This window comes from Rasamsonia emersonii (genome assembly GCF_000968595.1).
Source record: "Rasamsonia emersonii CBS 393.64 chromosome Unknown ctg1118621760553, whole genome shotgun sequence".
Classification (NCBI taxonomy): Eukaryota; Fungi; Ascomycota; class Eurotiomycetes; order Eurotiales; family Trichocomaceae; genus Rasamsonia; species Rasamsonia emersonii.
The window spans coordinates 1-22397 of record NW_013562913.1 but is presented as its reverse complement, the minus strand read 5'-3'; the positions used below and the strand labels follow the sequence as shown (position 1 = coordinate 22397).

General features: G+C 46.7%; 5 protein-coding genes across 5 annotated transcripts; 3 read left to right on the top strand and 2 right to left on the bottom strand.

The window, feature by feature from the left end:
- Positions 1–186: 186 nt before the first annotated feature.
- Positions 187–3903, bottom strand: T310_7502 (Terpene synthase family protein; the record flags this gene model as incomplete). The annotated part of the gene is made up of 6 exons (XM_013469705.1): positions 187–208; positions 264–529; positions 586–663; positions 719–790; positions 969–2798; positions 2869–3903. 6 exons carry the CDS (start codon positions 3901–3903, stop codon positions 187–189), a joined length of 3303 nt encoding a protein of 1100 aa, XP_013325159.1.
- A 3947-nt stretch (positions 3904–7850) lies between these two features.
- On the top strand, positions 7851–8805 carry T310_7501 (uncharacterized protein; the record flags this gene model as incomplete). Its single annotated transcript, XM_013469704.1, has 3 exons — positions 7851–8390; positions 8496–8504; positions 8674–8805. The coding sequence occupies 3 exons, from the start codon at positions 7851–7853 to the stop codon at positions 8803–8805; spliced, it is 681 nt and encodes a 226-aa protein (XP_013325158.1).
- Positions 8806–12224: 3419 nt separating this feature from the next.
- On the top strand, positions 12225–12938 carry T310_7500 (uncharacterized protein; the record flags this gene model as incomplete). Its single annotated transcript, XM_013469703.1, has 4 exons — positions 12225–12235; positions 12345–12528; positions 12661–12804; positions 12870–12938. 4 exons carry the CDS (start codon positions 12225–12227, stop codon positions 12936–12938), a joined length of 408 nt encoding a protein of 135 aa, XP_013325157.1.
- Positions 12939–14343: 1405 nt separating this feature from the next.
- On the bottom strand, positions 14344–19426 carry T310_7499 (Potassium transporter; the record flags this gene model as incomplete). Its single annotated transcript, XM_013469702.1, has 13 exons — positions 14344–15303; positions 15423–15509; positions 15557–15712; positions 15800–16079; positions 16326–16371; positions 16419–16593; positions 16695–16929; positions 16982–17007; positions 17067–17356; positions 17444–17561; positions 17735–17829; positions 17932–17944; positions 18566–19426. 13 exons carry the CDS (start codon positions 19424–19426, stop codon positions 14344–14346), a joined length of 3342 nt encoding a protein of 1113 aa, XP_013325156.1.
- A 2308-nt stretch (positions 19427–21734) lies between these two features.
- On the top strand, positions 21735–22394 carry T310_7498 (Na/K ATPase alpha 1 subunit; the record flags this gene model as incomplete). The annotated part of the gene is made up of 1 exon (XM_013469701.1): positions 21735–22394. A coding segment is annotated over one exon (660 nt), but the record flags the coding sequence as incomplete, so codon positions are not given.
- Between the last annotated feature and the right edge of the window lie 3 nt (positions 22395–22397).

The following is a 22397-nucleotide window of genomic DNA, read 5'->3' as shown; positions in this document are numbered from 1 at the left end:
GGATATGATATGGATATATTTTACTCCCCTTGTGTACTCTGTATGTAGGTGTGGATGACCCACTATTGACCCCATGGGGAAGGAAGAAATTATGTAATTTTTAAGTAGATAGATAGAATTCTTCAGTTCACCTAGTACCTAGGTAGAGTTCTTCTCCGTCCGTGACTTATTTCGCTTGTTCGGCATCTACTCCGGAGTAATACCGTACCTACGGAGTATGTCATTATTCTTGTACGACTCGATTCTATCCTTCTTCTACAAACCTTCTAGTCTCTTCTCTTCTGGGGTGTTGATGATGGTAATGGCGCTCCACTGTCTTAGTTGTCTGGCCTTCGGCAGTTGTGGAGAGTGATTTGCCGATGATGGGGTAATGTGACTTGCCCTGAAGAATACCTGCAGAACATGGAATAATGTACTTCAATTTATGATGTAAAGTGAGAGATGGATGAATGATTAAGTCGTTTGAATGTTCTGCTGATTGAGGAGGGTGAATATCTTGTCGATTCTGTTGTGTTGGTGGAAGTATGGACTGTAGTACTTAGTAATGTGGAAGATATATATATCGAGATATATATGTCTCGTTACATGTACGAACTGACCTGTATACATGGAGTACTGCGAAGGATCAATGCATGCCCATTGAAAGAAAGATCTAACTTGTATCTAAGAAGAGGAGCAAGTGTAATGTCTTAGGTGTAAAGCTCTGCTTTTCACTCACTTTATAGAGTGTCTGATTGATAGTAATATCAATATATTGCAATTCAACATGAATATAATAATCCCTGCCTTGCTGGTCAATTGAGTTATTATATTTGACAAATTAGTTATTATATTAATTCTCTCGCCTGCTCAAGAACACCGTGTTTCTCATCGACAAATTAAATAAATTTCGACTCTTTGACTGCGGTCAATCCACTTCAGGGCTACTGCTACTCATTCATACTTCTACGAACCGAAATGTCTCTTACAACATAAATCTGCCCGTACAGGTCCGTAGCCGAGCAGAACACGCGGAAAATATCCAGCTTGCGCCTCTTGCGCGCGTCGTCCCTGCACAGCTTGTCCAAACGCGCCATCGCAGCGTCCAGACAACTCTGTTCGTACTGCGCGAGACGAAAAAGGACTTCCTTGGCGGTCCTTTCGTCTTGATCGGTGTGGTTATCCGCAAACTCGGGAAAATCGATCGAGTTGAGATTCTGGTCCTCTCTATCCCGGGCCACCGATCCAAAATCGTTGTACATGCGACACATGCTCGCCAGATGCTGGCCCACGTCGCTGGCAATGAACTTCTCCTCTGCCCCCTCGAAACAGTCCCGATCTTTGTCGCCAAGGAAGCACGCCACCGACGCAAAGGCGTACGGACAGGAGCTGTTATCCGCCGCCGTCGACCGCACCCAGTGGAAGAAGGACTCCCATGTCGTTGCTGTCTTGCCCTGTCGCGTCTCCTGCAACAAGCGGCTGTCTTCGGTCTGGGCTACCTGCGCCAGGAGATAGCGCTTCAGCTCTCGTCGCAGGGACGCTCGGTCGAATTCGCTGGCCTGGAGCACACGGGGATGTGTCAGGAAGTACCTGACGAACTTGGTCAGTGGGCCTCGGATGTCGTCTTCTGTGGTATCTGCTTCGCCTGCTGCTGGCCGCTGAAAGACTTCATCGATCATCTGGCTCAGGCCAGACAGATCCCCTGCGTAGCGTCTCCCTGCAGCCTCCATGTGCTCGTCCGCCTGGTAGTTCAGGAACGAAAGGACCATCATCTCGAACAAAAAGTCCGCCGAGGCAAACGTGCGATTTCGATTGCTGCATCCCGTCCACGTGAACGGTATGTACTCGAAGTACTTGTCCTCTGGCATGTTTTTGCGGGGGAATACATCCAGCCGGCGCCTGCGGAGGGCCGGCTGGAAGAGATAGCCTTCGAAGAGGGAGGCACGTAGCTGCCACTCGGGCACGGACGCTAACAGCGGTGTTTGGCGATAGAACGGGATGTAATTCTCGATTCTGGATATAGTGTGCTCAGAGGGCTCGAGGCTGCCGGTGCGGATTCTGTGCAGTGCCGTGGGTGTGCGAAGAGCAGCAAGGACGTACGACTCGGACAGCACATCGGAGGCATAGGTCACTTTTGCAATCCAAAGATACCCGGGTTTGTCGGCTGGTGAAGACTGGAGGAATTCTCGTCCACGGGCGATAGCGAGCTTCAGCTCCGACGCGAACAGTTCCCAAAAGGGGAGAGTTGACGCTTTTAGCAAAGTGCATATGGCGTACGACGTCTCTTCGCGAGAATGGTTCCATGAGCCATCATCTTCTTGACTCAGCATTATGCGATGGACAGACTGGAAAAGCAGGATATATGCTCTGTCGCGGATCAGGTCGTCCGGGATGGCGGACAGCGGTCCATTACTCCACAGCTCTAGCAGGTCGGTGAAGGCTTGGACCATGAGCATGATGGAATAGTACCTGGATAAATTCTGCAATCGGTCAGTACTGTCTCGAAAGAGTCCCGTGGCAATATTAATAGATAAACATGCCCACTTGTCCCTTACAAAGCCATCCGTTTCCCACGCCAGCTTGCAGAGAAAACGAGCGCATTTCTCAATCTGGGGACAGTACTTTGCAGGATCCGACACGTGCAGCAGGGCAATAAGCACGTTGAAATTGGCGCTGAAGCTTGGATCTCTCTCAAAGGCGTACGTCCGAAAGTGGGTGAGTGTTTCGTACTCTCGGATCAGGGAATCAGGGGACACTGCCTTTCCCAAACAGTTCAGGGTCAAGATGGCTTTTGCGGTGTCGTCTGCGTCGGAGCCGAGCTGGGGGGCTAGATGTCATCGTCAGTCAGCTCTGTCATGAAGAGTCTCGCTGCAAGATCGCGCATCATACCAAATCCCAGCAGGCCCTGTTCCTCCTCAAAGCCCCGTTCCAGAATCGTCTCCATTTTATCCAGTGCTGACGAGGACAGATCTTCGCGGGTGAATCCCGCCTCAAGCAAGGTGGACAGGATCTAGCAGGATGATCAGAGGCGCCAGATGAGACAAGAGGAGCAACGTACCCAGGTGAACGTGAAATACGTTGTCGGATACGCGCCAGGCCACCTCCATTTCCACGCTCAAAGACATGGCGGAGATACGCCTCGGCAGCATCATCCCATCTGGATACGTACATCAGATACGCCGCCGTCGAGGACGGCGATCCCATCATAGACCCATGGACGGTATGATGCGCGAGGCGATCAAAGTCGGCTTTTCCGACGAAGGCCTCCAGCGAATGCAAAGCCGTTGTCTTGACAGGCGAGTAAAGGACCTCGGGCTTGAACTTGGCGAGTTTGATGCGGTTGATTCGGTCCAGGGTGTTCTTATCAGGAAAGGTGAAAGAGATCCCTTCCTTCTCCAACAGCTCTAGCAGAGCAGGCACGAGAATCTCAAAGCCGACGTGCTGCGTGTTTTCTACGTCCCATTCCTGGAGTTGCTCGTCAAGGCTGGCAGTGGCATGGACAATCCGGTTATTCAAATCCTGCTGAGAGAAGGATTGCATCTGCAGCGGCTCCGAGAGGTGTCGTTTCAGCGAGAGGAGGGAGGCCGCCGTATTCAAGATGCCATCAATTGTAGGACCTCCGACCTGCCAGCCGCCATTCTCGCCCTGTCGATCTAAAAGATAATCGAACGCTTCGGGGAAGAGCCACTGGCGATGTCCGTCTACTTCCTTCTGGATGAGAGATACCCAGGCCGTGTCGTAGATGGAATCGCTCATCAATCCGACACCATACCTCTCGGTGTAGTTCGAAACTGTCTTCTCGAGCAGCTGCCTCGCTTGGGATGAGAGCGTGTCCATGGAGGTATCCGTAGTGTTTGGAAGGGGATCCATCAATGTGACATTATCATCTGCAGAGCGCGGTGATTGTACTCCCCGAGAAGGCATTTGGAAGATTGCTCGAATTATTTATATGCATGTCTTCAGCACAAACCAACGGCAAATTCATCCTGCCGATGCTCCAGGATTGCATGGCGTAGCAGGAGTCCAGAACGTTGAAAGACCCTTCTATCATTAATCAATGATAAGTGGCAGAGTCTAGGTCTGTGATGGACCACGGACGCGTCAGTTTCTCGTATTTTAGGGATAAGCTAGTCAGTCAAGCTGAAAGTATAAGTGTCTCGTCGGAGGCGCATTGACCTAGGCATTACATGGCAATGCTTGCTAACCCCGAGACGTTGGGACTGCAATGCCCCCATCCGCTCGCATGCTCAGACGAACACATGCTTTGAGTCGAAAACGAGAATCTAGACCGTTGACATCCTGGGAAGAGAGAATATGACCGAAGTGGGAAGCTGAGGGGCTAGTATGGGCTCTGATGCTACAAATCTACAAGAACATATGGTGATCTCTGTTAGAATGGCGTTTGAGGAATCTTCAATTAAGCCTCCAAAGAAAGGCCCATTGTCTGAGAAAAGACCAGATATCTGGATACGAATATCAAGCAGGTATATACCTATGTGTGCACACACATCATTTATATACATCTGCATGGAGATCGCTAATCCAAAGAATATAGCTGCGAACATGTCCCCCTGCAGACAGCTCTAAGTAAGACAAACCTATAGCAGATCGATTTTTATACCCTCTATCAGTGCGACACTGCAGCAGGGATGAAGTGACGACCGTCTGGCGCTACTTGAGACGTCAAAGTCCCGGTCTAGGCTCTCCTGATATCCTCTGAGGCGATGCCCTTGGCCGGTGCACTGCTCAACCTGTGATATCCACTCGATTGACGCCCTGTCCATCGCCTGAGTAGTCCTTAATCTTTTCCGCAGAGATCCATTTCAGAGAATTGATCCAGACCCGGAAGAGCGTTCCGTCCAGACAGACTTGCTATCCATCCATCCTCCTTGACATGGATCCATAGCTGGACACGCACCATGTGATGTTTCACCAGTCGCCATGCCCCAAAGGCCCAGAGTGGTCTTCCCCCAGTGAGTGAGTGGGTACTACAGAGAGGGAAGCTTTGACTCGTCGTTTGTATTACAGATACTAGGAGTGCGAGTGCTCGGAGAACCGACTCGTAGCATATTCGGAATCTGCTTGTAGGCGTTGGTGAACTACAGCCGAACACGAAACCACGTCCGTTACGAGAGCCCGATCAGGAAGCCTGGTATCAGACTGGAGATCCCATTCCTGGGTAAAATAATTTGCTATCTCTTCTCGAGGAAGCTGGCACTGAATCTCTCCCACACCCTTAGGGATGAGTGAGGGTGTAGGGTCAAACTTAACATGATGAGTTGTTGGATAAGCCTCTGATTCATTAACTGGTGTTTAGAGACTGTGAGAAAAAAAATATTATGGATATATCTGGCCCTCTGTCCTTGGGAAAGCGTGTCAGAGCCTCTATAGTGGAAAAGATTGGATGGTCAAAAGAGTAGTTATCATGGCGCAAGAGTCTGCTTGGTTAAGAGAAGGAAACCAGTACAGGAAATACTTCAACCGTTCGGGGAAAAAAAAAGAAGGAGAGTATGTCCTTACCGTGATTTCGACATTATCTCCTGAGTAAGGAGGGTGTGACGACCGCGTTGAGCTTCCTTAAGCTTCCCATACACTTTCGGCTGGGGAATATACGTCCGTCTGTCTGCTGTGGCATCCCACCAGTTCGGTTCGCCTAGCCCAAGAGAATGGGTGGGATAATAAGCCACCGAGTTACACAACCCTAGTCGCTATGCAGGCAATGGGCAATAGGGCAAGGTATAGCACCACACCTGAGATGTGATGGTCAGACTGCAACCGGCACATCCGATTCGTCAGAGTTAATAATGTTATCACCTCTATCTGTTTTTTTCTTGCCGTCGCTTTATAGTATGTGTGAAGAGAGGGGGAGATGAGGGGGTGAAGAAGTCATAATTAATTAAACCGCTCTTCGAGTCAAAATTGCTTTATAGGTTTTCTTCCTGTTATGTTGGATATCCTCATATAAACTACATAACAAGGAATGGCATCCCTGTAGAGAAAGGGAAAAAATGAAGATGCAATTCTGTCCGTCGTTATTTGTGACACATTAATAGCTTGACAGGGGTGTCCCGTCAACCTGGATCATCCCAGCCGTTGGCGTTCTTCTGTCATATCCATGTCTTACATTAGCCCGGGCCCGATCGCAATTGAGAATGGATAACTTTGACGATGTTGAATGCTCATCGTCTATTGAATTACTCACAGTAGTGGAACTCAGAGTTTTGATAAATGACTTGCATATTAATTATGTAAACTCAAGACAGAATAGAGGGGAATATTGGGGATTTAGAAGATTATAGACAAAACTGTTTACATTCAGATGATTGATTCTTAATACGCGATCAGATTACACACACCCCCCGACTTAAGGGAAAAAATCGCTCTTTGACAGACTATTCGGTCGAGGTAGAATTCCAGATTTCCCAACTAAGTTTTTCATGGCTTTGTGGCTGATGACAATGGTCAAAATTATTTTCTGTTTCTGTTTGCTGATAGTTTTCCCTCGCTGGAGAACACATGTTGCAGACTTCTCTACGAATTAGATGTCATAGCATTCCTTTCTTTTTTCATATGTGGTCAAATGCCTCTGTGATACTACATGAGAAGCAGATCCTAAGATCTATTTGTTGCCGAAATTGCTGATGCAGACCACCCAGGCTACGGGGAGCTTGACAGACAATACTGAATTGAACACTGTGGAATTATCTTGTAGGAAGTATAACCCTCTCTTACAATTAGATCAGCAATTAGACAAATGGTGTATGTACAAGAAATCAACAAGAGATCTCAGGGAGATAAAGCGTTAATATTTTCGTTGCAGATGAGGAAAAGCGACGGTGAGTCATCTGACGAGCACCAGCCCTAGCCCTAAGTCCTAATGTCCTATCTAAGTTCACCTGTCTGAACTGTCAAAGTGAGCAGCAACTACCGATTTTAAATAGATTTTCGACAGATAGATGACTTGAACTCTCTAAAGATGTGATTCTGCATGTTCTCCTTTCTATTTCTACATCCAAGAAGAATCCTCGAGCAAATACTACTTTCAACTTAGGTAAGATCATTAACGTCTCTATACCATCTTCTAGGCTAGAGGGTTGTCGATAAAGTACTAATATTTTAGACAGCTAGGGAACTGTTCGCATATTGACAACAACTCTTCATTATATTTTTTTTGGCAATGATCGATTAATTACATTATACATTGTGTATCGTCTTCCTTATTCTTAGGAGATAGTGGTTGCATTACCATCTATGTACCGTACATTCTGTATGGAAAGTAACCAAAGACTGGTGTCGGAACCTGTTGAAGCAAATGTTAAACACAGACATTTAATTTGGATACTAGGACTTATACGATAGAAGGACAAAGGAATTATGGTTGAAGAAGCCATAAAGGAATCAGCTGATTATAATCCCAATGACCTAAGGTATTGAGGTCGGTCAAATTTCATCTTTGTCTGATAACTGTTGGCTTCATAGGAACAAAGAATATAGAATGCGAATTGCAGAAGAGATCCACAATGCAGTTGAGAATCTACGTAACAAAGAAGAAGAAGTTACCTCTGGTCTGACAGAAAACATAAAAAGAGAATAATCAAGCGCAAAGATCCAGTATCAGCAAAAGGAATAGTCGAATATTACCGGCTAAAAGGAGCTTTCAAGTGACAGTAAGTCAATATATTCCTCCATAAAGCAATAACGAGAATATAAAAACCGTTCAACATGGGCTTCATGTCCATCTGTCTTCCAAAGTCAAGAGAGACAAAAGGATTGAAAAATCAGCGAAGCTATCGGCAATTATACCAGCAAACGACTACTTCTGTAAGCAATATTCTTTCCACTAACGACAAGGATTGAATACTTACTTCATCATGCCTCTGCTGTATGACACACCTCCCTCCAGTGGATCTTCGGCTAGTGGATCACCGTCTGATGATTCGACCGAGGATTTCACGATACCCGAACTGCAGATGATCAACATTAACGTGCCGGAAGCGCACGCATCAAGGCATCTGAACATCGAGCTTGTCGAACAGCCACCGCCAGTCGTGCACATTGGGAAGGCATTCACCGTGAACCTCCGCGTTACTGACCCCGCAGATGCGGATCTGCCGCTGATCGAGCAGTATGAACAGCTGTATCTGGACGAAGTGGTCGTTCGAATCGTGGCTTGTGACGAGCAAGGAAACACAGATATCCTCCAATGGACGAGCGGGTTCCTCATCGCGAATTCAGAAGGTGGGAATTGCTATTTCGGTGACGTGGCGATCCAACAGCTGACTCCTGGTCAAGAATGCTGCCTTATGGTGGAGGTGCGAGCGAGGGGCTACTTACGGGCGGCAGTCGGCTCGATGTCGTTCCTACTTGCTGCGGGGGAGCTCGACGGACCTGTCGATGGAGAAGCAGTCGAGGTGTGATATGGGACGTATGTACGTATGAATGGCATTCATGGGATGAAGGAGTTTGTACGAAGTGATTTTGGTATCCAAAATTGACGTTGTCCTTGTATGTGGTAGGGTACTCTCGTAAGTTCTATTGGATTAATTAATTCCATTCATTGTTTTCTGCAACCCGGGGAAGTCGATTATCTTACTATCTGCAACTGTTATTCAAAACAGACCAGACCCTCTGCAATCGGTTTCAGAAGATCCTACTATTATAAAGGACATATAAGAATGACCTGACTGGAAACAGCTGTCAAGGAGGTATACCGTCATAGACTTGATAAAGTATACTGTGATAAAGGAAGGAATCGCAATAGGCAGCGTGGATTTTCTTTTTCACAGACTCCTGGATTATTCATCCTGTCTTAACTCAGATCACTGAGATGTCTAGGATTGCGTCTATCTCTGTCTAAGGTCTGGTTACGGACATACTGATCTAAAACACCAATAACAGCAACAGTCGTCGTATGAGATCTGTCAGACAAACAGGTTTTCTAGACAAGTAAAACCTTTGTTCAGATGAGACCACAGAACAAACATTCTCTTTGTCGGCTTAACGACAAAGCTCTCAGTGTTAGCCCAACGGTTTGCTGAGACACCGCTTTTAAATTAAGGGTTGAAACTATATCCAGTTGAGCCTGTCAGGTCTCGTACAACTATCAGCATAAATATCGGCATAAATCCTCATCGCTCTAAGCTGTCTGATCCTCATAAACTGTCACATTTATAAATAGTCTCGTCATCTTAGAAGTTCTACATCAGGTGCTCAGTCAGGAATGATATATAGTTTATTGTTTTGCTCCATCAACTTGCACTCTATGTCTAATTATTAGTCACTTACTCTTTGTTTGAATATATTTATCCACCAGGGCTTATACGCAGACACCTTCCGACAAGAAAGAATGGGACATTCTTTTCTTAATATAACATGGTTCTATTTGTTGGCAAAACATTCAGGTAGGCATTGGCAAAGAAGAGTCACTGAATTGATTCTAGCAATCTAATGAACAGGAGCGATTAGGGAAGAAAGTCTTCCAGCGGATTTCTACCCATATTTACGGAGTATGTTTATGGGAATACAAAGAGATTCATCCCGAGTCTTTATTTCCATGCTCTTTGACATTCCCAAATTGGCGGAGGATGTTGAGCATATCGGAACCTTCCGACACTATTCACTTCTTTTTCAACTTCGATACAATCCAACTCGCCTCGACATGAAACGGTTGTTTGGTTCGGTGACAGAAAAAGAAAAGCAGGGGATTAATCCACGGCAGTTACCAGCCAAAAATCGTTACCTCAAATATGACTATGTCGGTGACTCATATGGTCTACTGAACAATATACAGGTCGTTAACATGTCCTTCTTCTTCTTCTTCTTCCTTTTCTTCTTCCTCTTCTTCATTTTTATTTTTAATTTCCTTCCTTGAAGCATCTCTTCCTTGCAGCACAAGCTTCACCAGACAACATTGATAGTACTACCAGGCTATTTGACCAGGCACTGAACTCCTGAAGGAAAGCTATTGACTATCGAAAACACTCTTCCTACTTCTCAATATTGGCACCGACACTTGCCTACGCTCGTCGTGAAACCAGAACACACACATACACACACACAAGATGTCTGGACAACCGAATACTGGAGCAAATGAAGAGACACCTTCTGTACCTCCGATCAGAGGCAAACTAGTGGTTGAGTTTAAGCGGGAACTACCTAAAACTCTCACTGCTTATTCGCCTTTACCCATAGGCCTGTTGGTCGTGGGAGAGAACGAAGGAAATCCAAAGGAAAAATTGGGGTTTAGTCGTGACTGCATTGCGACTTATTCGGTCATTGTGCTTTACCGAGAAGAACTTCCACCTGTCGTTCGCCAAGAGCAACTTCCAGATATCTTTGATCAACAACTACAGAAGGGATGGTGACCTTTTACTTCAACAGGGCCTCTCGAAGGTGACGGTTATGGATCAAATATATCCATTGAAGACTTTATGCTCGGCCTTGACTTTGTGAATCGTTACTGTTACCTGGTGGTAAAGGTGAAGATGGAGTGTTTCTTGCCTGGCTTCGCTATCTCAGTACCGTTTCTTGTCCGTTTACCGTGAATGGTCACGGCTCAAGGACAAGCAACTTGCGGCCAGGCTTAATTAAGTGTGCATGTTTGTGTACTGTATATGAGTGTCCTTTCCTGTGCTCTTTGAAGGGATTTTGGTATGTGTGTTGATTTCATTTCATCATTATTGATTAAGGTCTTGCTTATCTCCATTCTTGTATGAGTACAATAAATCGCTTCATTGATTCTTAGTGGTTTTGATTTAGGCTTTGTTAGGGTAGCAGTGATCAGTTATATTATCAATCCTGGTTTCATACATAATCCCAGAAGTTTTACATTGCTATTTTTATTTGTGGGAGAAATAGACATTTATCTCTGCTATACTTAAAAGACAAGGCCAAAAAAAAATTAAGAACGGAAAAATGTAAATTAGTCCTTAACTTCCTTCCAATAATCAGTTTCCATTTCCATGCAATGCTAATCAAGTTTCTCGACCTCATTGGCAACCTCCATGGGCGAAGAAATAGAATTGATTAAAACATTTCTATTATCAGTGCCTTTCATCCATGTGGTGCATTCTAAAATTAGTTAAAAAAGGACCGAGAATACAAATGCTGCATGAGAGTAATGGAACAGACCAAAGAATCGGCGTATTCAACTGATATTGAAACAGGACACAAATAGAAAGATTTTCGATCTCTAGGAGCAGATTAAGGATTAGGTTTGGCGCATCTGTCCTAAGAAAAAGGCAGTAGAGTCGGTAGAAGAAGTTCAATACCAGACTCTTGAGAAAGTAAATTATCAAGTGCAAAAATGAGGCAACCTCCTAGTCTGCTCTCAGGAGGCAGAAATATTCTTTGTTCTTAAGAGAGCGGACTCTACTAGCAAGCCAAGCAGTCCGAATAATTGCTTAGATAGTCCTCGTCAGCTGAATATATCACTTCTATAGTCCCTTGAAGAGTCACTAGTAATTTCTACGTTTTGATATGGTCAAGTAAAAATCCAAAAATTTTCTAAGGCCCTATAAAGCCATGCGAAGCCTATTGCGAAGCCTCAAAAAAAAGCCTACATTATAGGTTAAATAGTACTTTATAGTGATATAGGGAGTTTTAGAGGGCTTTTTCCAGACAGAATTTTGTTTCTATTTCCGTTTACTGTATAAAATACATAGATAAGCAAAACTATTAGCTAATAGCCAGGGGAACCTCCGAGCAATTAAGTGGCAAAATAATCACTTTCTATATGATAGAGTCTAGAGATATAAGAAGCTCAACTACTCTGTAACATGGCAATGAATGTGCCAAAAACCTGACGAGACCTTACGAGGTCTCCGCAGGAGGCTCTGGAGCTGACAAGACGCACCAGGAAAAGGAGCATCCCAGCTTTAAGCCTGGATCGACCATTCGATTCCTCCCAGCCATGTGTGCGATTCAGTTATAGCTTCTGAAATAGGATTTCCAAGGTCCTGTGCCAGAGGAGCTGCCCCAATGGTCTAACCTTGAACCATACACGAAGTTAGTAATCTTAATTGATTAAGCCGCAGTTCAACTGGTCGCCACTATAATAGGTCAAGAGCTTGTTCATATAAGCCAGTTTTCATAAGACAAACAGCTGAGAAGCCATATGATGACTTTATTGATTTAGCTGGCTGCATTATTAACAAAGTTGATATTTACTGGGACCTTCATTTTTGAGAATAAGTTATTGCATGTGGAGGAAACATTGGATTTCATCAAAAGACGGTGGAGCCTCTATGGCACTCAAGTGAGTGATCTCGCGGTGATCTCGCAGTTAAAATGAAGCAATGGAGGACGACGCAAGAAATATTCCACGCAGTTGTGAAGATGAGGTGAGACCCTAATCTTCTGAATAGGGCTGTCCAAAATTCGATAGGAACTTCCTTCCTATCCCGATCTGAGATGAACACTGCTGGTAGTCCCCATCCAGCAATTGACCAGGAATCTACTAACCTTGACACCTATGCTTCTGCTGAGTTGAAATCATACCATGCAATAACTCCTACACTTTTGGAGAACTTGTTAGTAATAGTCAATCAGGTATCATTAAATATTTATGCTCAATTGTTAGGAGGGCAACAACAAAATCTATTACAATAGCATCCAATCCTTGGACTGAATCAGAATCAGGAGTCTATATGGTTTGTGGCACAATAATGTCTGATATATTAGATGATTTGGACAAACTTGAACATATTTCTTGAGACGCCAAGCCAGATTACGAATATAAAACTGAGAGACGATTCTGTGATACATCTTACTGAAAACTTGATGGGCCATCCAATTAACATGCTACCATTACAATTAGGCAATGCTGTAAGGTGCAACTGCAGTAGGTACTTGATAAAGCTATAACTAAGAACTTTCTGCTACATATATAGATAGTCGATATATATGACTGTTCTATAATGATGGACTACCCATATAATCTAAGGATGGAGTACCTATGAGCTTTGATGATGGAGTTCCTGTGTCGTCAAGCAACATACTCACCAGGATAACAACTAATTATATAATAAAATTCATAATTTCCCGTCAGAGTATGACTCAGCTTAAGGCAGTGGCAGCAGCAGGAGTGCGATTAGCGGCCCAGAAGGTAGTCAGAATCTCCAAGCAATAATAATCTAACATTCCGATCTCATCTAATGAAGCAGCACCATCTCCTTCGTTAAGAAAAATTTCTAGGGGAATAGACAATCAAACATTATATAAAACAAAGCATAGAAGACTATTAGAAAGAAGGAATTTTCCTGATGGAGAAAGGAGTAAAACTCTGCTGATCGAGGGGACTAATAGTAATTATCTCCTTGTGAACTTTCAACTATCTCACCGGTATTCTGACAATCCCGTCAAGCATCAAGCATATAAGCAAGAGCCGTACAAAAACTGACGCTCTTCGCATCCTGATCTTTTTTCTAGTAGCTGATGGCCGAGGATTAAAGACCTACTGTAGACCTGGCAAGTACATGCATACAAAACTAGGCGGCCTACGTAATAGAGTGCTCCCTTGCCTTCTCTATTGGGTGAGTTGTTACATATGTTTATTTAATATTGTATTTTTGCAAAAACGAAAAAGAAGATGATGATGATAATGACAGCAATAAATTCACGACCATGCCTAACTCACCTTCCTGATGAAGGAGAAAGGGTATCTACCTAGGTAGCTAGCAAATACAACCACGACTTATATATAACAGCTTTCTTTTTTCTTTCTGAGGGATACTTGATATATATATCTGTCAGTCAAAAAAAACCCCCAATAGATCTAGAATCCTGACTCCTACCTAGAGTATATATGTATGTAGAAGTAATTGCTCAAGCATAAATAAAAATAAATAAGTTGATACTAGTGAATAAAGAAAGAGAGGACGAAGATAGAACCTGATTCATTAATTAATCTATTCTTATAGAAATTGTTCTTTAATCATTGTCCTTATGTTCGTATTCCCTATATACTTATACAATGTGTTCAACGTTCACTGTTCTATGCTTTCTATTCTCTACTTTCTACTTTCTACTTTCTACTTTCTACTTTCTAGTCAAGCCAGACTAGAATCTACTAATTATACCTTTTTTATTTATTATTATCGGCGTCGAAAACGGAACTTTTATTTATAGACACACCTACGCATACAAATACCAACACACACACACACACACACACACACACACACACACACACATAAATATTTCCAATTTAGAAAGAACAAACAAATATTCATAAGAAGAACAGTTAATTAATCACAACATCATCTCAAACAACCCCTCGAAGCAAAGCAGTAAAGTTGGCGACAATCACCTACACAAAAAGCATCTTCAGATCATTCTATAAAGAACCTTACATATCTACTGCGTCTATATATCCCTCACAAATCCCACCTCAACCAACCTCTCCACATCCACATTTAGATGCTGCACCTTCGAGCGCGTGTTCTCCCTTAGCCAGAGAAAGAGTCCCAGAACGAGCCGGCGCAGGGCGTTCGTCTTGGGATTGATGCGGATTCGCAGCTGCTCCTTGCCGACGATGTAGATGACCTGTTCGAAGTAGGCTTGTTGGAGCACAGATAGAGGGTTGGAATTGGAGCCACTGTCGGATGTAGATGTCTCTTCTTCTTGTGGTTCTTCTTCGTCCTGAAGGTACCGCTGGATGTGGTCGAGGACTAACCAGCCCAGGTCTGGCGCCACTACCTCGTCTGTGTAGCCGTGGCGGACGATGATGCGGTAGCAGTTGGGTACTGCTCGCTTGACGCCGTCTGTCCCAGCTGCGTAGCAGCGGGTGACGGTGAATCGCTCATCTGGTGCAACGGTAGGCACCCCCAGCGGGCGCAGATGGAAGAATACAGTCACTTGGGGCATGGCGGTGAAGCGTTGCAGGAAATAGAGGAACACCAGCGGAGTGGCGGCCGGGTTGCCGGCCTTGTCGAAGAAGATGCCCAGGCCTTTGAGCGGGAGGATGTTGGAGCCGCCAAAGGTAGGATGCAGGCGCAGGTCGGCCTCTTCCAGCTGCAGCGTTTGAGAGAGCGGCACAGTGTCCATTGCCTCGCACTTCCACTGCTGTTCCTTGCCGAAGCGACAGAGAATGAAAATGCTGCACAGCACGACAGCCACCGCGAGGGTGAACCATGCGCCGTAAGGCACCTTGTTCAGAGCCGCGGACAAGAACACTCCATCCCAGAGAGCGAATACGACAAACACCGGCAAGACGAGATAGATGGGAAAGCGCCAGACAATGATTGCGACAACTGTCACCATGCATGTAGTGAGAAACGAGACCAAGATGACGCAAGACCCATATGCCTCGCCGAGTTTGGTGGTCTGTTCGCACTCGTCAGCCAGCCTCTATCCTGTCAGATGAAGAGAATCTTACATTATTGTAGACAGCCGTCACGATGACTGTGCCCACCAGCATGATCCAGTTCGCCAGGGGGACGTACACCTAATGGTGCACTATCTTGGGCGTATGGACCAATTCGATTTGGGGGAAGTAGGACAATTTCGTGATTTGAGATAGAAGCTAGATACTTTTAGTACTTGGATTGCAGATTCTCAGACAATATGTATAATATACCTGGAAAGAACCAGTGATGACCGCTTGGCTGGCCACGATGCAAGTAAGAATGGCCACGACCAAGCTGGGATAAAACATGCTGGGTGGAACGGTCAGATAGAAGGGTTTAGCGTAGGCAGTCGGCACGCGACTGATGTACGCTGCTTGGCCGATATACTAGGGCAATCAGTCGAGCAAGGCATTGAAAAGCGTACTAGAATAGAAAGACAGAGACCAAAAAAAAAAGGAACGATCGAGACATACCGCTAGTAACAAACACGGATACGCAAAGCAAAGCCACGACAACTGAATCGCTCTGTTGCAGTCAGCATACACTCCAGAAAGAGTAGAGTTATCGGAGTTGTTGTATAACCTCTTGCTAAACGCCCCCAGATCAGCAAACAGCGTTTCCACCCCGGTAAAGGCGAGAAGAATGCCGCCGATAGACAGCCAGCCATCCCTGCCATTGCGGACAAGATAGTTTCCTGCAAAGTAGGGAGAGAAGGCCTTCAAGACGGACGCATCGTAGCGTGCCAAATTCTGTCTGGTCAGCACTCATTCAGAAGCGAGGCCATGAAAAGCCAAGTTGAACAACAGCCAGACAATCACAATAGGAGCAAACGTCACCGCGATCCGTGCCGTTCCAAACGGTTTAATGAGGAAGATGACGATCAGAATGGCGCAGGATACGCCGACGATCAGCGATGTCGTGATATTTTCATTGACGACGGTCAGCCTGAAGATTGGCTCAGACGATTAGCTCAGAACGAGAGTCTGTAATCAAACTCACCCTTGAATAGCACCGAGAATGGACTGAGCAGGAGTGAGCACGCCGTCTGCGCGCTGTTAGTCGGATGATAGTTGCAAAAGTTCTACGGCTTACCCGCCAGCAACAGCGCCACGCCAAACGCTCCAACCACCTTGAACAGCCACTTCATTGCGGAGCTGTTCTCGATCATGGATCGGATACGGCTGTTAGGGCGAGGCATGTCGCCGGTGCGATGGCGCTCGATGCGGGTCATGGCTTCTTCGCGAGGGTGGCGAGTGACGAGGTGTGCCTGAGAAGATCATCAGAAGAAGTCATCATCATCATCAGCAGCAGCAGCAGCAGCAGCAGAAGAGGAAGACGTCATCATCAGACTGGATGCATGCGACATACATATCTCGAAATCAGCGAATACAGCGCAAAAGTCCCGCCTTCACCTTCATCGTCAGCATTCAGCACGATAAAAACATACTTGACGGCGACCATGATAGTCAGGGCGTAGATGATGAGCGACAAAGCGCCGAGCAGGTCGTCATAACTGGGCGGAGCGCTGAAGGTCGACGAATACACGTAGAGCGGACTGGTGCCGATGTCGCCGTAAATAACGCCGATGGATTGATAGGCGAGCCTGGTCGTTAGGTCAGGAATTGTCCTGCATGTAGATAGATGTATCTACTGACCAGACGACAGTCCATCCTTTAAACTCCTGTGCATCGTCGTAAGCAGAGTGGAGGAAAGCTGGAGCATGACTGATGATCTATCTACCTGCTTCTTCCTCAGATCCCGCTCGTCAAGAATCGTCTCTCCAGATGCGGTCTCGACATCAGAGACTTTCGTTGCTTGAGTTCTGAAGGTCTTCCGCTCCTTTCTTGAATAGACACCACCACCAGCAGAAATGACGGGGTGAATGTCGTCGGACGACATGCCAGTAGTCGAGCGTGGGACGTGACGAGATAGCGAGGAATGAACAGAACAAATGATATACGAAACAAAGAAGCAAGACCATGACCGGGGAAAGCGTATAGTATTACAACATAAATAACTAGGCAAATTCACTGTGTCTTTTTTTAAGCTGAGGTATCTAATTTGACATTGTCGAGTGGCTGTCATATAACCATCCGTTCATTCAGCTCAGCACCCACCTGTATGGTATATATCTAATTGACACGCCACGATCTGGAGTCCACAGAAGAAACCCATCACCGAGATAACGACGAGGTAATCTGCTTGAGAATAACCCAGGATTGTGCAATCTGCAATCTGCACTATGGAGTCATTTGTAAACACTCAGAACCGCGAAAAAAAAAAAGAGCAGCAAACAAAGGGAAATTACCCAGGTCTATACCTAGACACGAGTGAGAAGAAAGAGAAAAACTTAGGAAATACATAGCATACACACATACAACAATCATGAATCACGACCCCAAACTAACCCCAACCCCAACACCAACACTAACACCACAAGCAGTGGAACAACTCCAGATTCGAGATTCGTAATCAAATGCTGATACGAGGACACCATCGATGCCTAGTTCTTATCATATTGTGGAGAGTAACAGAGTAACAGATAATATCGATATCGACTTGTTCACTAGTAGCGAACTCGTTGGTTGGGATAAATCCCTCATACACAGAGTAGATACCTAGGTAGGTAGGTAGAGATTGCCGCTGATATGTACCCTGATCTTTCCGTTAGTTAGGTAGGTAATTAGGTAGTTGGGTAAGGTCGGGGAATTAGGTGCTCAATTTAATTAATTAATACCACGCGAGATTGATCGCATTGGAATAGCAAAAGGGGGAAAAAAAAACATATTTTTTTTCTCTTTCTTTTCTAGAAGAACAGAAAATAAATTTATACTGCTGTAAACATGTAGAATTATCGATTGAGATCTAGGTGTGATTTATGTTGTGCTAGAGAATCATTATTCATGTTATTGCAAGACGCAGTAAGAGTGCATGTTCTCTGCAGGTTAGATTTTAGAGCAGTCGGAGCAAGCAGTGGACGGCTTGTCTTGTCCGTATTCGGAATTATTATGCAGTCACTCGTATCTGTTGTATCAATTGGCTAGTTACAGCCCTCTCTCGCCAGCATCGCAGACAACAATACTATACACCCATTCCGAACGCAGAGCCTGCGACGCCGTGATCCTCCGGGTATGGTTAGGATCGAGCATCGCGTAGATGACATTTCGGCAGGATCTCTGCAGAGTGAACCGGGTCAGATATTAGCATCCTAGATATATAATGTACAATGTGATGCTCACCTCTTCCAGAGCCTCAATCGGCCCGAACGACTCTTTCGCGCGCCGCTTAACGTATTCGTCGTACTGGGCATCACCCTCCCTGGCGACGCTCCAGAAGACGTATCCCGTTCGCATGGCCAGGTATATGATCCCGCAAGCCCAGATATCTCCCGTCCTGAGGTCTACGCGTCGATGCGTATACACTTCAGGAGCGATGTAGGACAAGCTCGAAGGAGAGGAGAGATATCGCGGTAGGCGAGACGCATCGAAATCGGCAATCTTGACGCATCCGTTCGCTGTAAGCAGAATACTCTCCGACGTTAGATTCCCATGCGCAATCCCATTCTCGTGAAGATAGTCCACGCCTCGCATCAGCTGCTTGAAGAAGCAGTCGGCTTCCACCCGCTCCAGCTTGCCTGTGTCGGACGCCATCAACAAAGCAAGGAGGTCACCCCCTGCACAGAACTCCATGACGAGGCACAGATCGCCGCGATTGTTCCGGACGAGGTCGATCGTCTCGACGATGTGCGGGTGATCGAGAGCGGTCGTAATCCGACGAGGATCGACATTGCGGCAGGAACGACGGAAGACTTTGACGGCGTAGACTTGGGATGGCGATTTGCGGTACAGTCTCACCGTGGAGGTCTTTCCGTAGTGGATGATGCGTTTACAGCGGCCATAGCGCTCTGCAAAGGTTGCTGTTGTTTGTGGACGCGTGGGACGCGCTGGTTTCAGCAGGGCTTCCTGCTCGTCTGTCTGGACGGTCTTCCTGTGAAACCATCTGCAGAGCTTGCTGCTCTTGTTTGCAGTGAGATCGGGGCCCAGGATGTGGACATGTTTTCCCTCACTGACGACGAGTCTCTGGCAAGCTGGGATCTTCATGTGACGACGCCGAGGGAGGAACTTAGCTTAAGAGCGACGCGAACAGCTACCGCGGAGTGGAAATCTCCGCAGAGATCACAAACAGAAATGGTTACTGAGAAGCACAAGATAACACATGGTGATTGTGGAAGATACTCGTGTCTGAATATTCAAGAAGGAAAGAGGCTGAAGGAAGGAAGCTGCCATCCAACAGACGGGTAGAGAGTATTATATACTATCCCCTAGGAACAGTACAGTACAATCATCACAACCCGTCTAAGGCAACGGCCAGCCCAGCATATCCGCTGGTATGAGCGGTTTATTAGAACCAATCGACGAGTTTGGATCGCGACTGACAAGATCTGGACAAGCCTGCTAGCACCCTTGCCCCAGATCTATGCCGAAAGCTTTCATCTGACGTAATAAAAAACCAGAAAGGGAGAGACTATCTGTCCCCTGAGTTCTTGACCGCTACAAGAAATTCTACACCGAACCAGCCTAGGAACAGGCAGCGAGATTTCTTTGGGAAGGGATGAATTGTGGCAAGAAGACGTCGATAGATGGTCATCGTCATCGTCGTCCATGATATTCTGGAACAGGAACGGTGGGACCCGTCCCAGAGAATGGAATATGCCTCAGCGGGGAGAGGTAGCATCCAGCCAGAAGAAAGAAAAGTAACCCTTTTTTTTTCCATCTATTTTCGCATTTTTGGTCCTTTAGAAAAATGGAAGAAAAAATAATGAAAAAGTATTTCTGTGTGCGTGTTGTTATTTGTCTCCTATCTGAGGTACTAGCTACCTAGTAGATGCTAATAAATAAAACGTCTGTGCGTGCATGCATATGCAATGCACGTCGGGGCAATTAGTGATCAGTGCGGTAAGCTTAGCTCTAAGCAGGCGAGAGTAGAGAGCTAGGATTAATACTACGACTCGACAGATAGGCAGCAGACGGTAACCAACAAAAACGACAATGACAAAGGGAAACGCGGTAATACTCCGTATTTCCTAGGGATGCTAGGGGCGATTGCTCAGTCTGCCGTACTGTGCGTGTCCTTTGGATGACCGTTAGGCTTCGCAGTTTCCACCGCCTGGAGCTGCCAGTTTGGAATCAGCTCGGCATGCCGTCAGCGAGAAGAGCAACAAAATGAGGGATTTTCTGTTGCTTTCCGCCACGATTCCCCGGCCGGAACCAAGGAAGGGTGGAAAATCACCCGGATTCGGGCTGGTGGTGGCGGAACCAGACTGCAACGGTTGACTGGAATAGCCGTGACGAGGTACTGTACTGTAACCAGCTGAGTAGCAATGCCATGAGTCGTCATCCTCAGTCATCGTGCCATTGAGCAGGAGTTATTCCTCCAGAGTCTGTAGAAAATCAGATGATGTCATGTCTGTCTGTTCTTTGTCTACGCGGCAAATGAGACAAAGAAAAAAGATAAGCAAAAAGGAGGACATAAAGACAGCCACGCATGGCAACCATGTGCCTGCACGGTCCGTGGGGCGAGACAGAGATTCGGGTGGCCCAGAATAATCCCTCATCCCCGCCCGGCGCCCGATTCGGCAAATCGCTCGAGACGCACAACCAGCGGCGAATATATGGGGCGATGCTGCTCTCATCAACCATCGTGACAGATACCAAGAATACTCCCACAAAAAAAGAACGAAATTCCAGCAAGAAAAACGAGAAAAAGACACGCAAAAGCGTGAGAATTCAAGGTGAGGTTGGAATTTAGTTTTGCTGGATGCACGCGGAGCTCTTGGACCAGGCTTGGCAGGCACGGCTGGCCAATCAGCGCGCGCGACGATCATGTGGCTTGTCCGTCACCGCCCTAGCTGTATCGACAGTAATATAGTATTACGACGTTTCAAGTTGGCAGTTATCACGACCATGGCTGGTACGAGTGTGGCAGCCAGCTGGATGCAACTCACCAGAACAAAGAAATTTATAACAATAACATGAAACCACCGCTCCACGGACCGTAGAATCTCACAGCGCCAGTGGACAATTTCTAGTGTGTCGTAAGGAGTAGAAACGGTGCTGCTGATCGCACGGAATCACGTATAATTTAGCCCCAGACAGCAGCTAGAGAAAAGCGACATGGCTCCTGCTTGATTCGAGCTGCTTCGCACCTTCCTTTCCCGCGTCCCGTGCTGGCCCTCGCCCGGTCGCTCCTTCCTTCCTCGCGGTTGCCACCCGCACTACAAAAGCCGCCCACCGCCAACTTCCTCTTCTCTTCTCTTCTCCTCCCCCCCTCCCCCCAATTCCCGTTATGTCCTGCCTCGTTGCGCTTCTCATGTCTGTTCTCTAGCACCTGCTGGCGGTTTCTCGGATAATGCCCGGTTCTCGTCGTCCCTCCTTGTCGGGCTGCGACGAGCCCGACATCGAGGAAGACACCAAAGATGTCGAGGCGCGCGTGGGCAGAGCTACCACCATCACCTTCGAGCCTGCTGCCAACGATCCGCGCACCTACCACCGTCCGCGCCCCGCGTCTCGCAGGCGTTCACGCTCGCGCAGCGTCGACAGTCGGCGCAGCAACGCCCAGACATCGGCCGGCATTCCCATCGAGTTCCGCACCCTGTCCATCCAGATCTCCGAGTCGCAGAACGTCCCCGAGGACGTGCTCAAGACGCGCCAGAAGAAGGAGGCCTCCCCCAACAAGGACTACTTCGAGAGCCTTGACTTCCATCTCCTCCCTGCCGACCGTCTGTGCCAGCAGTTCAATGTCGACCCCGCCCGCGGTCTGACCAGCGCTGCCGCTGAGCGCAGGCTGCAGCGCGACGGCAAGAATGTCATCTCCAAGCACCACGAGAACTATATCAAGAAGCTGCTGCTCTATGTCTTTGGCGGCTTCTGCTCCGTGCTGTGGGTCGGCGTCGTCGTCTTCTTCATCTGCTGGCAGCCCTTGAGCAATCCACCTTCCGTCACCAACCTGGCCCTCGCCATCCTCGTCCTGATCGTCATCGCCCTGCAGGCCGGCTTCTCCGCCTTCCAGGAC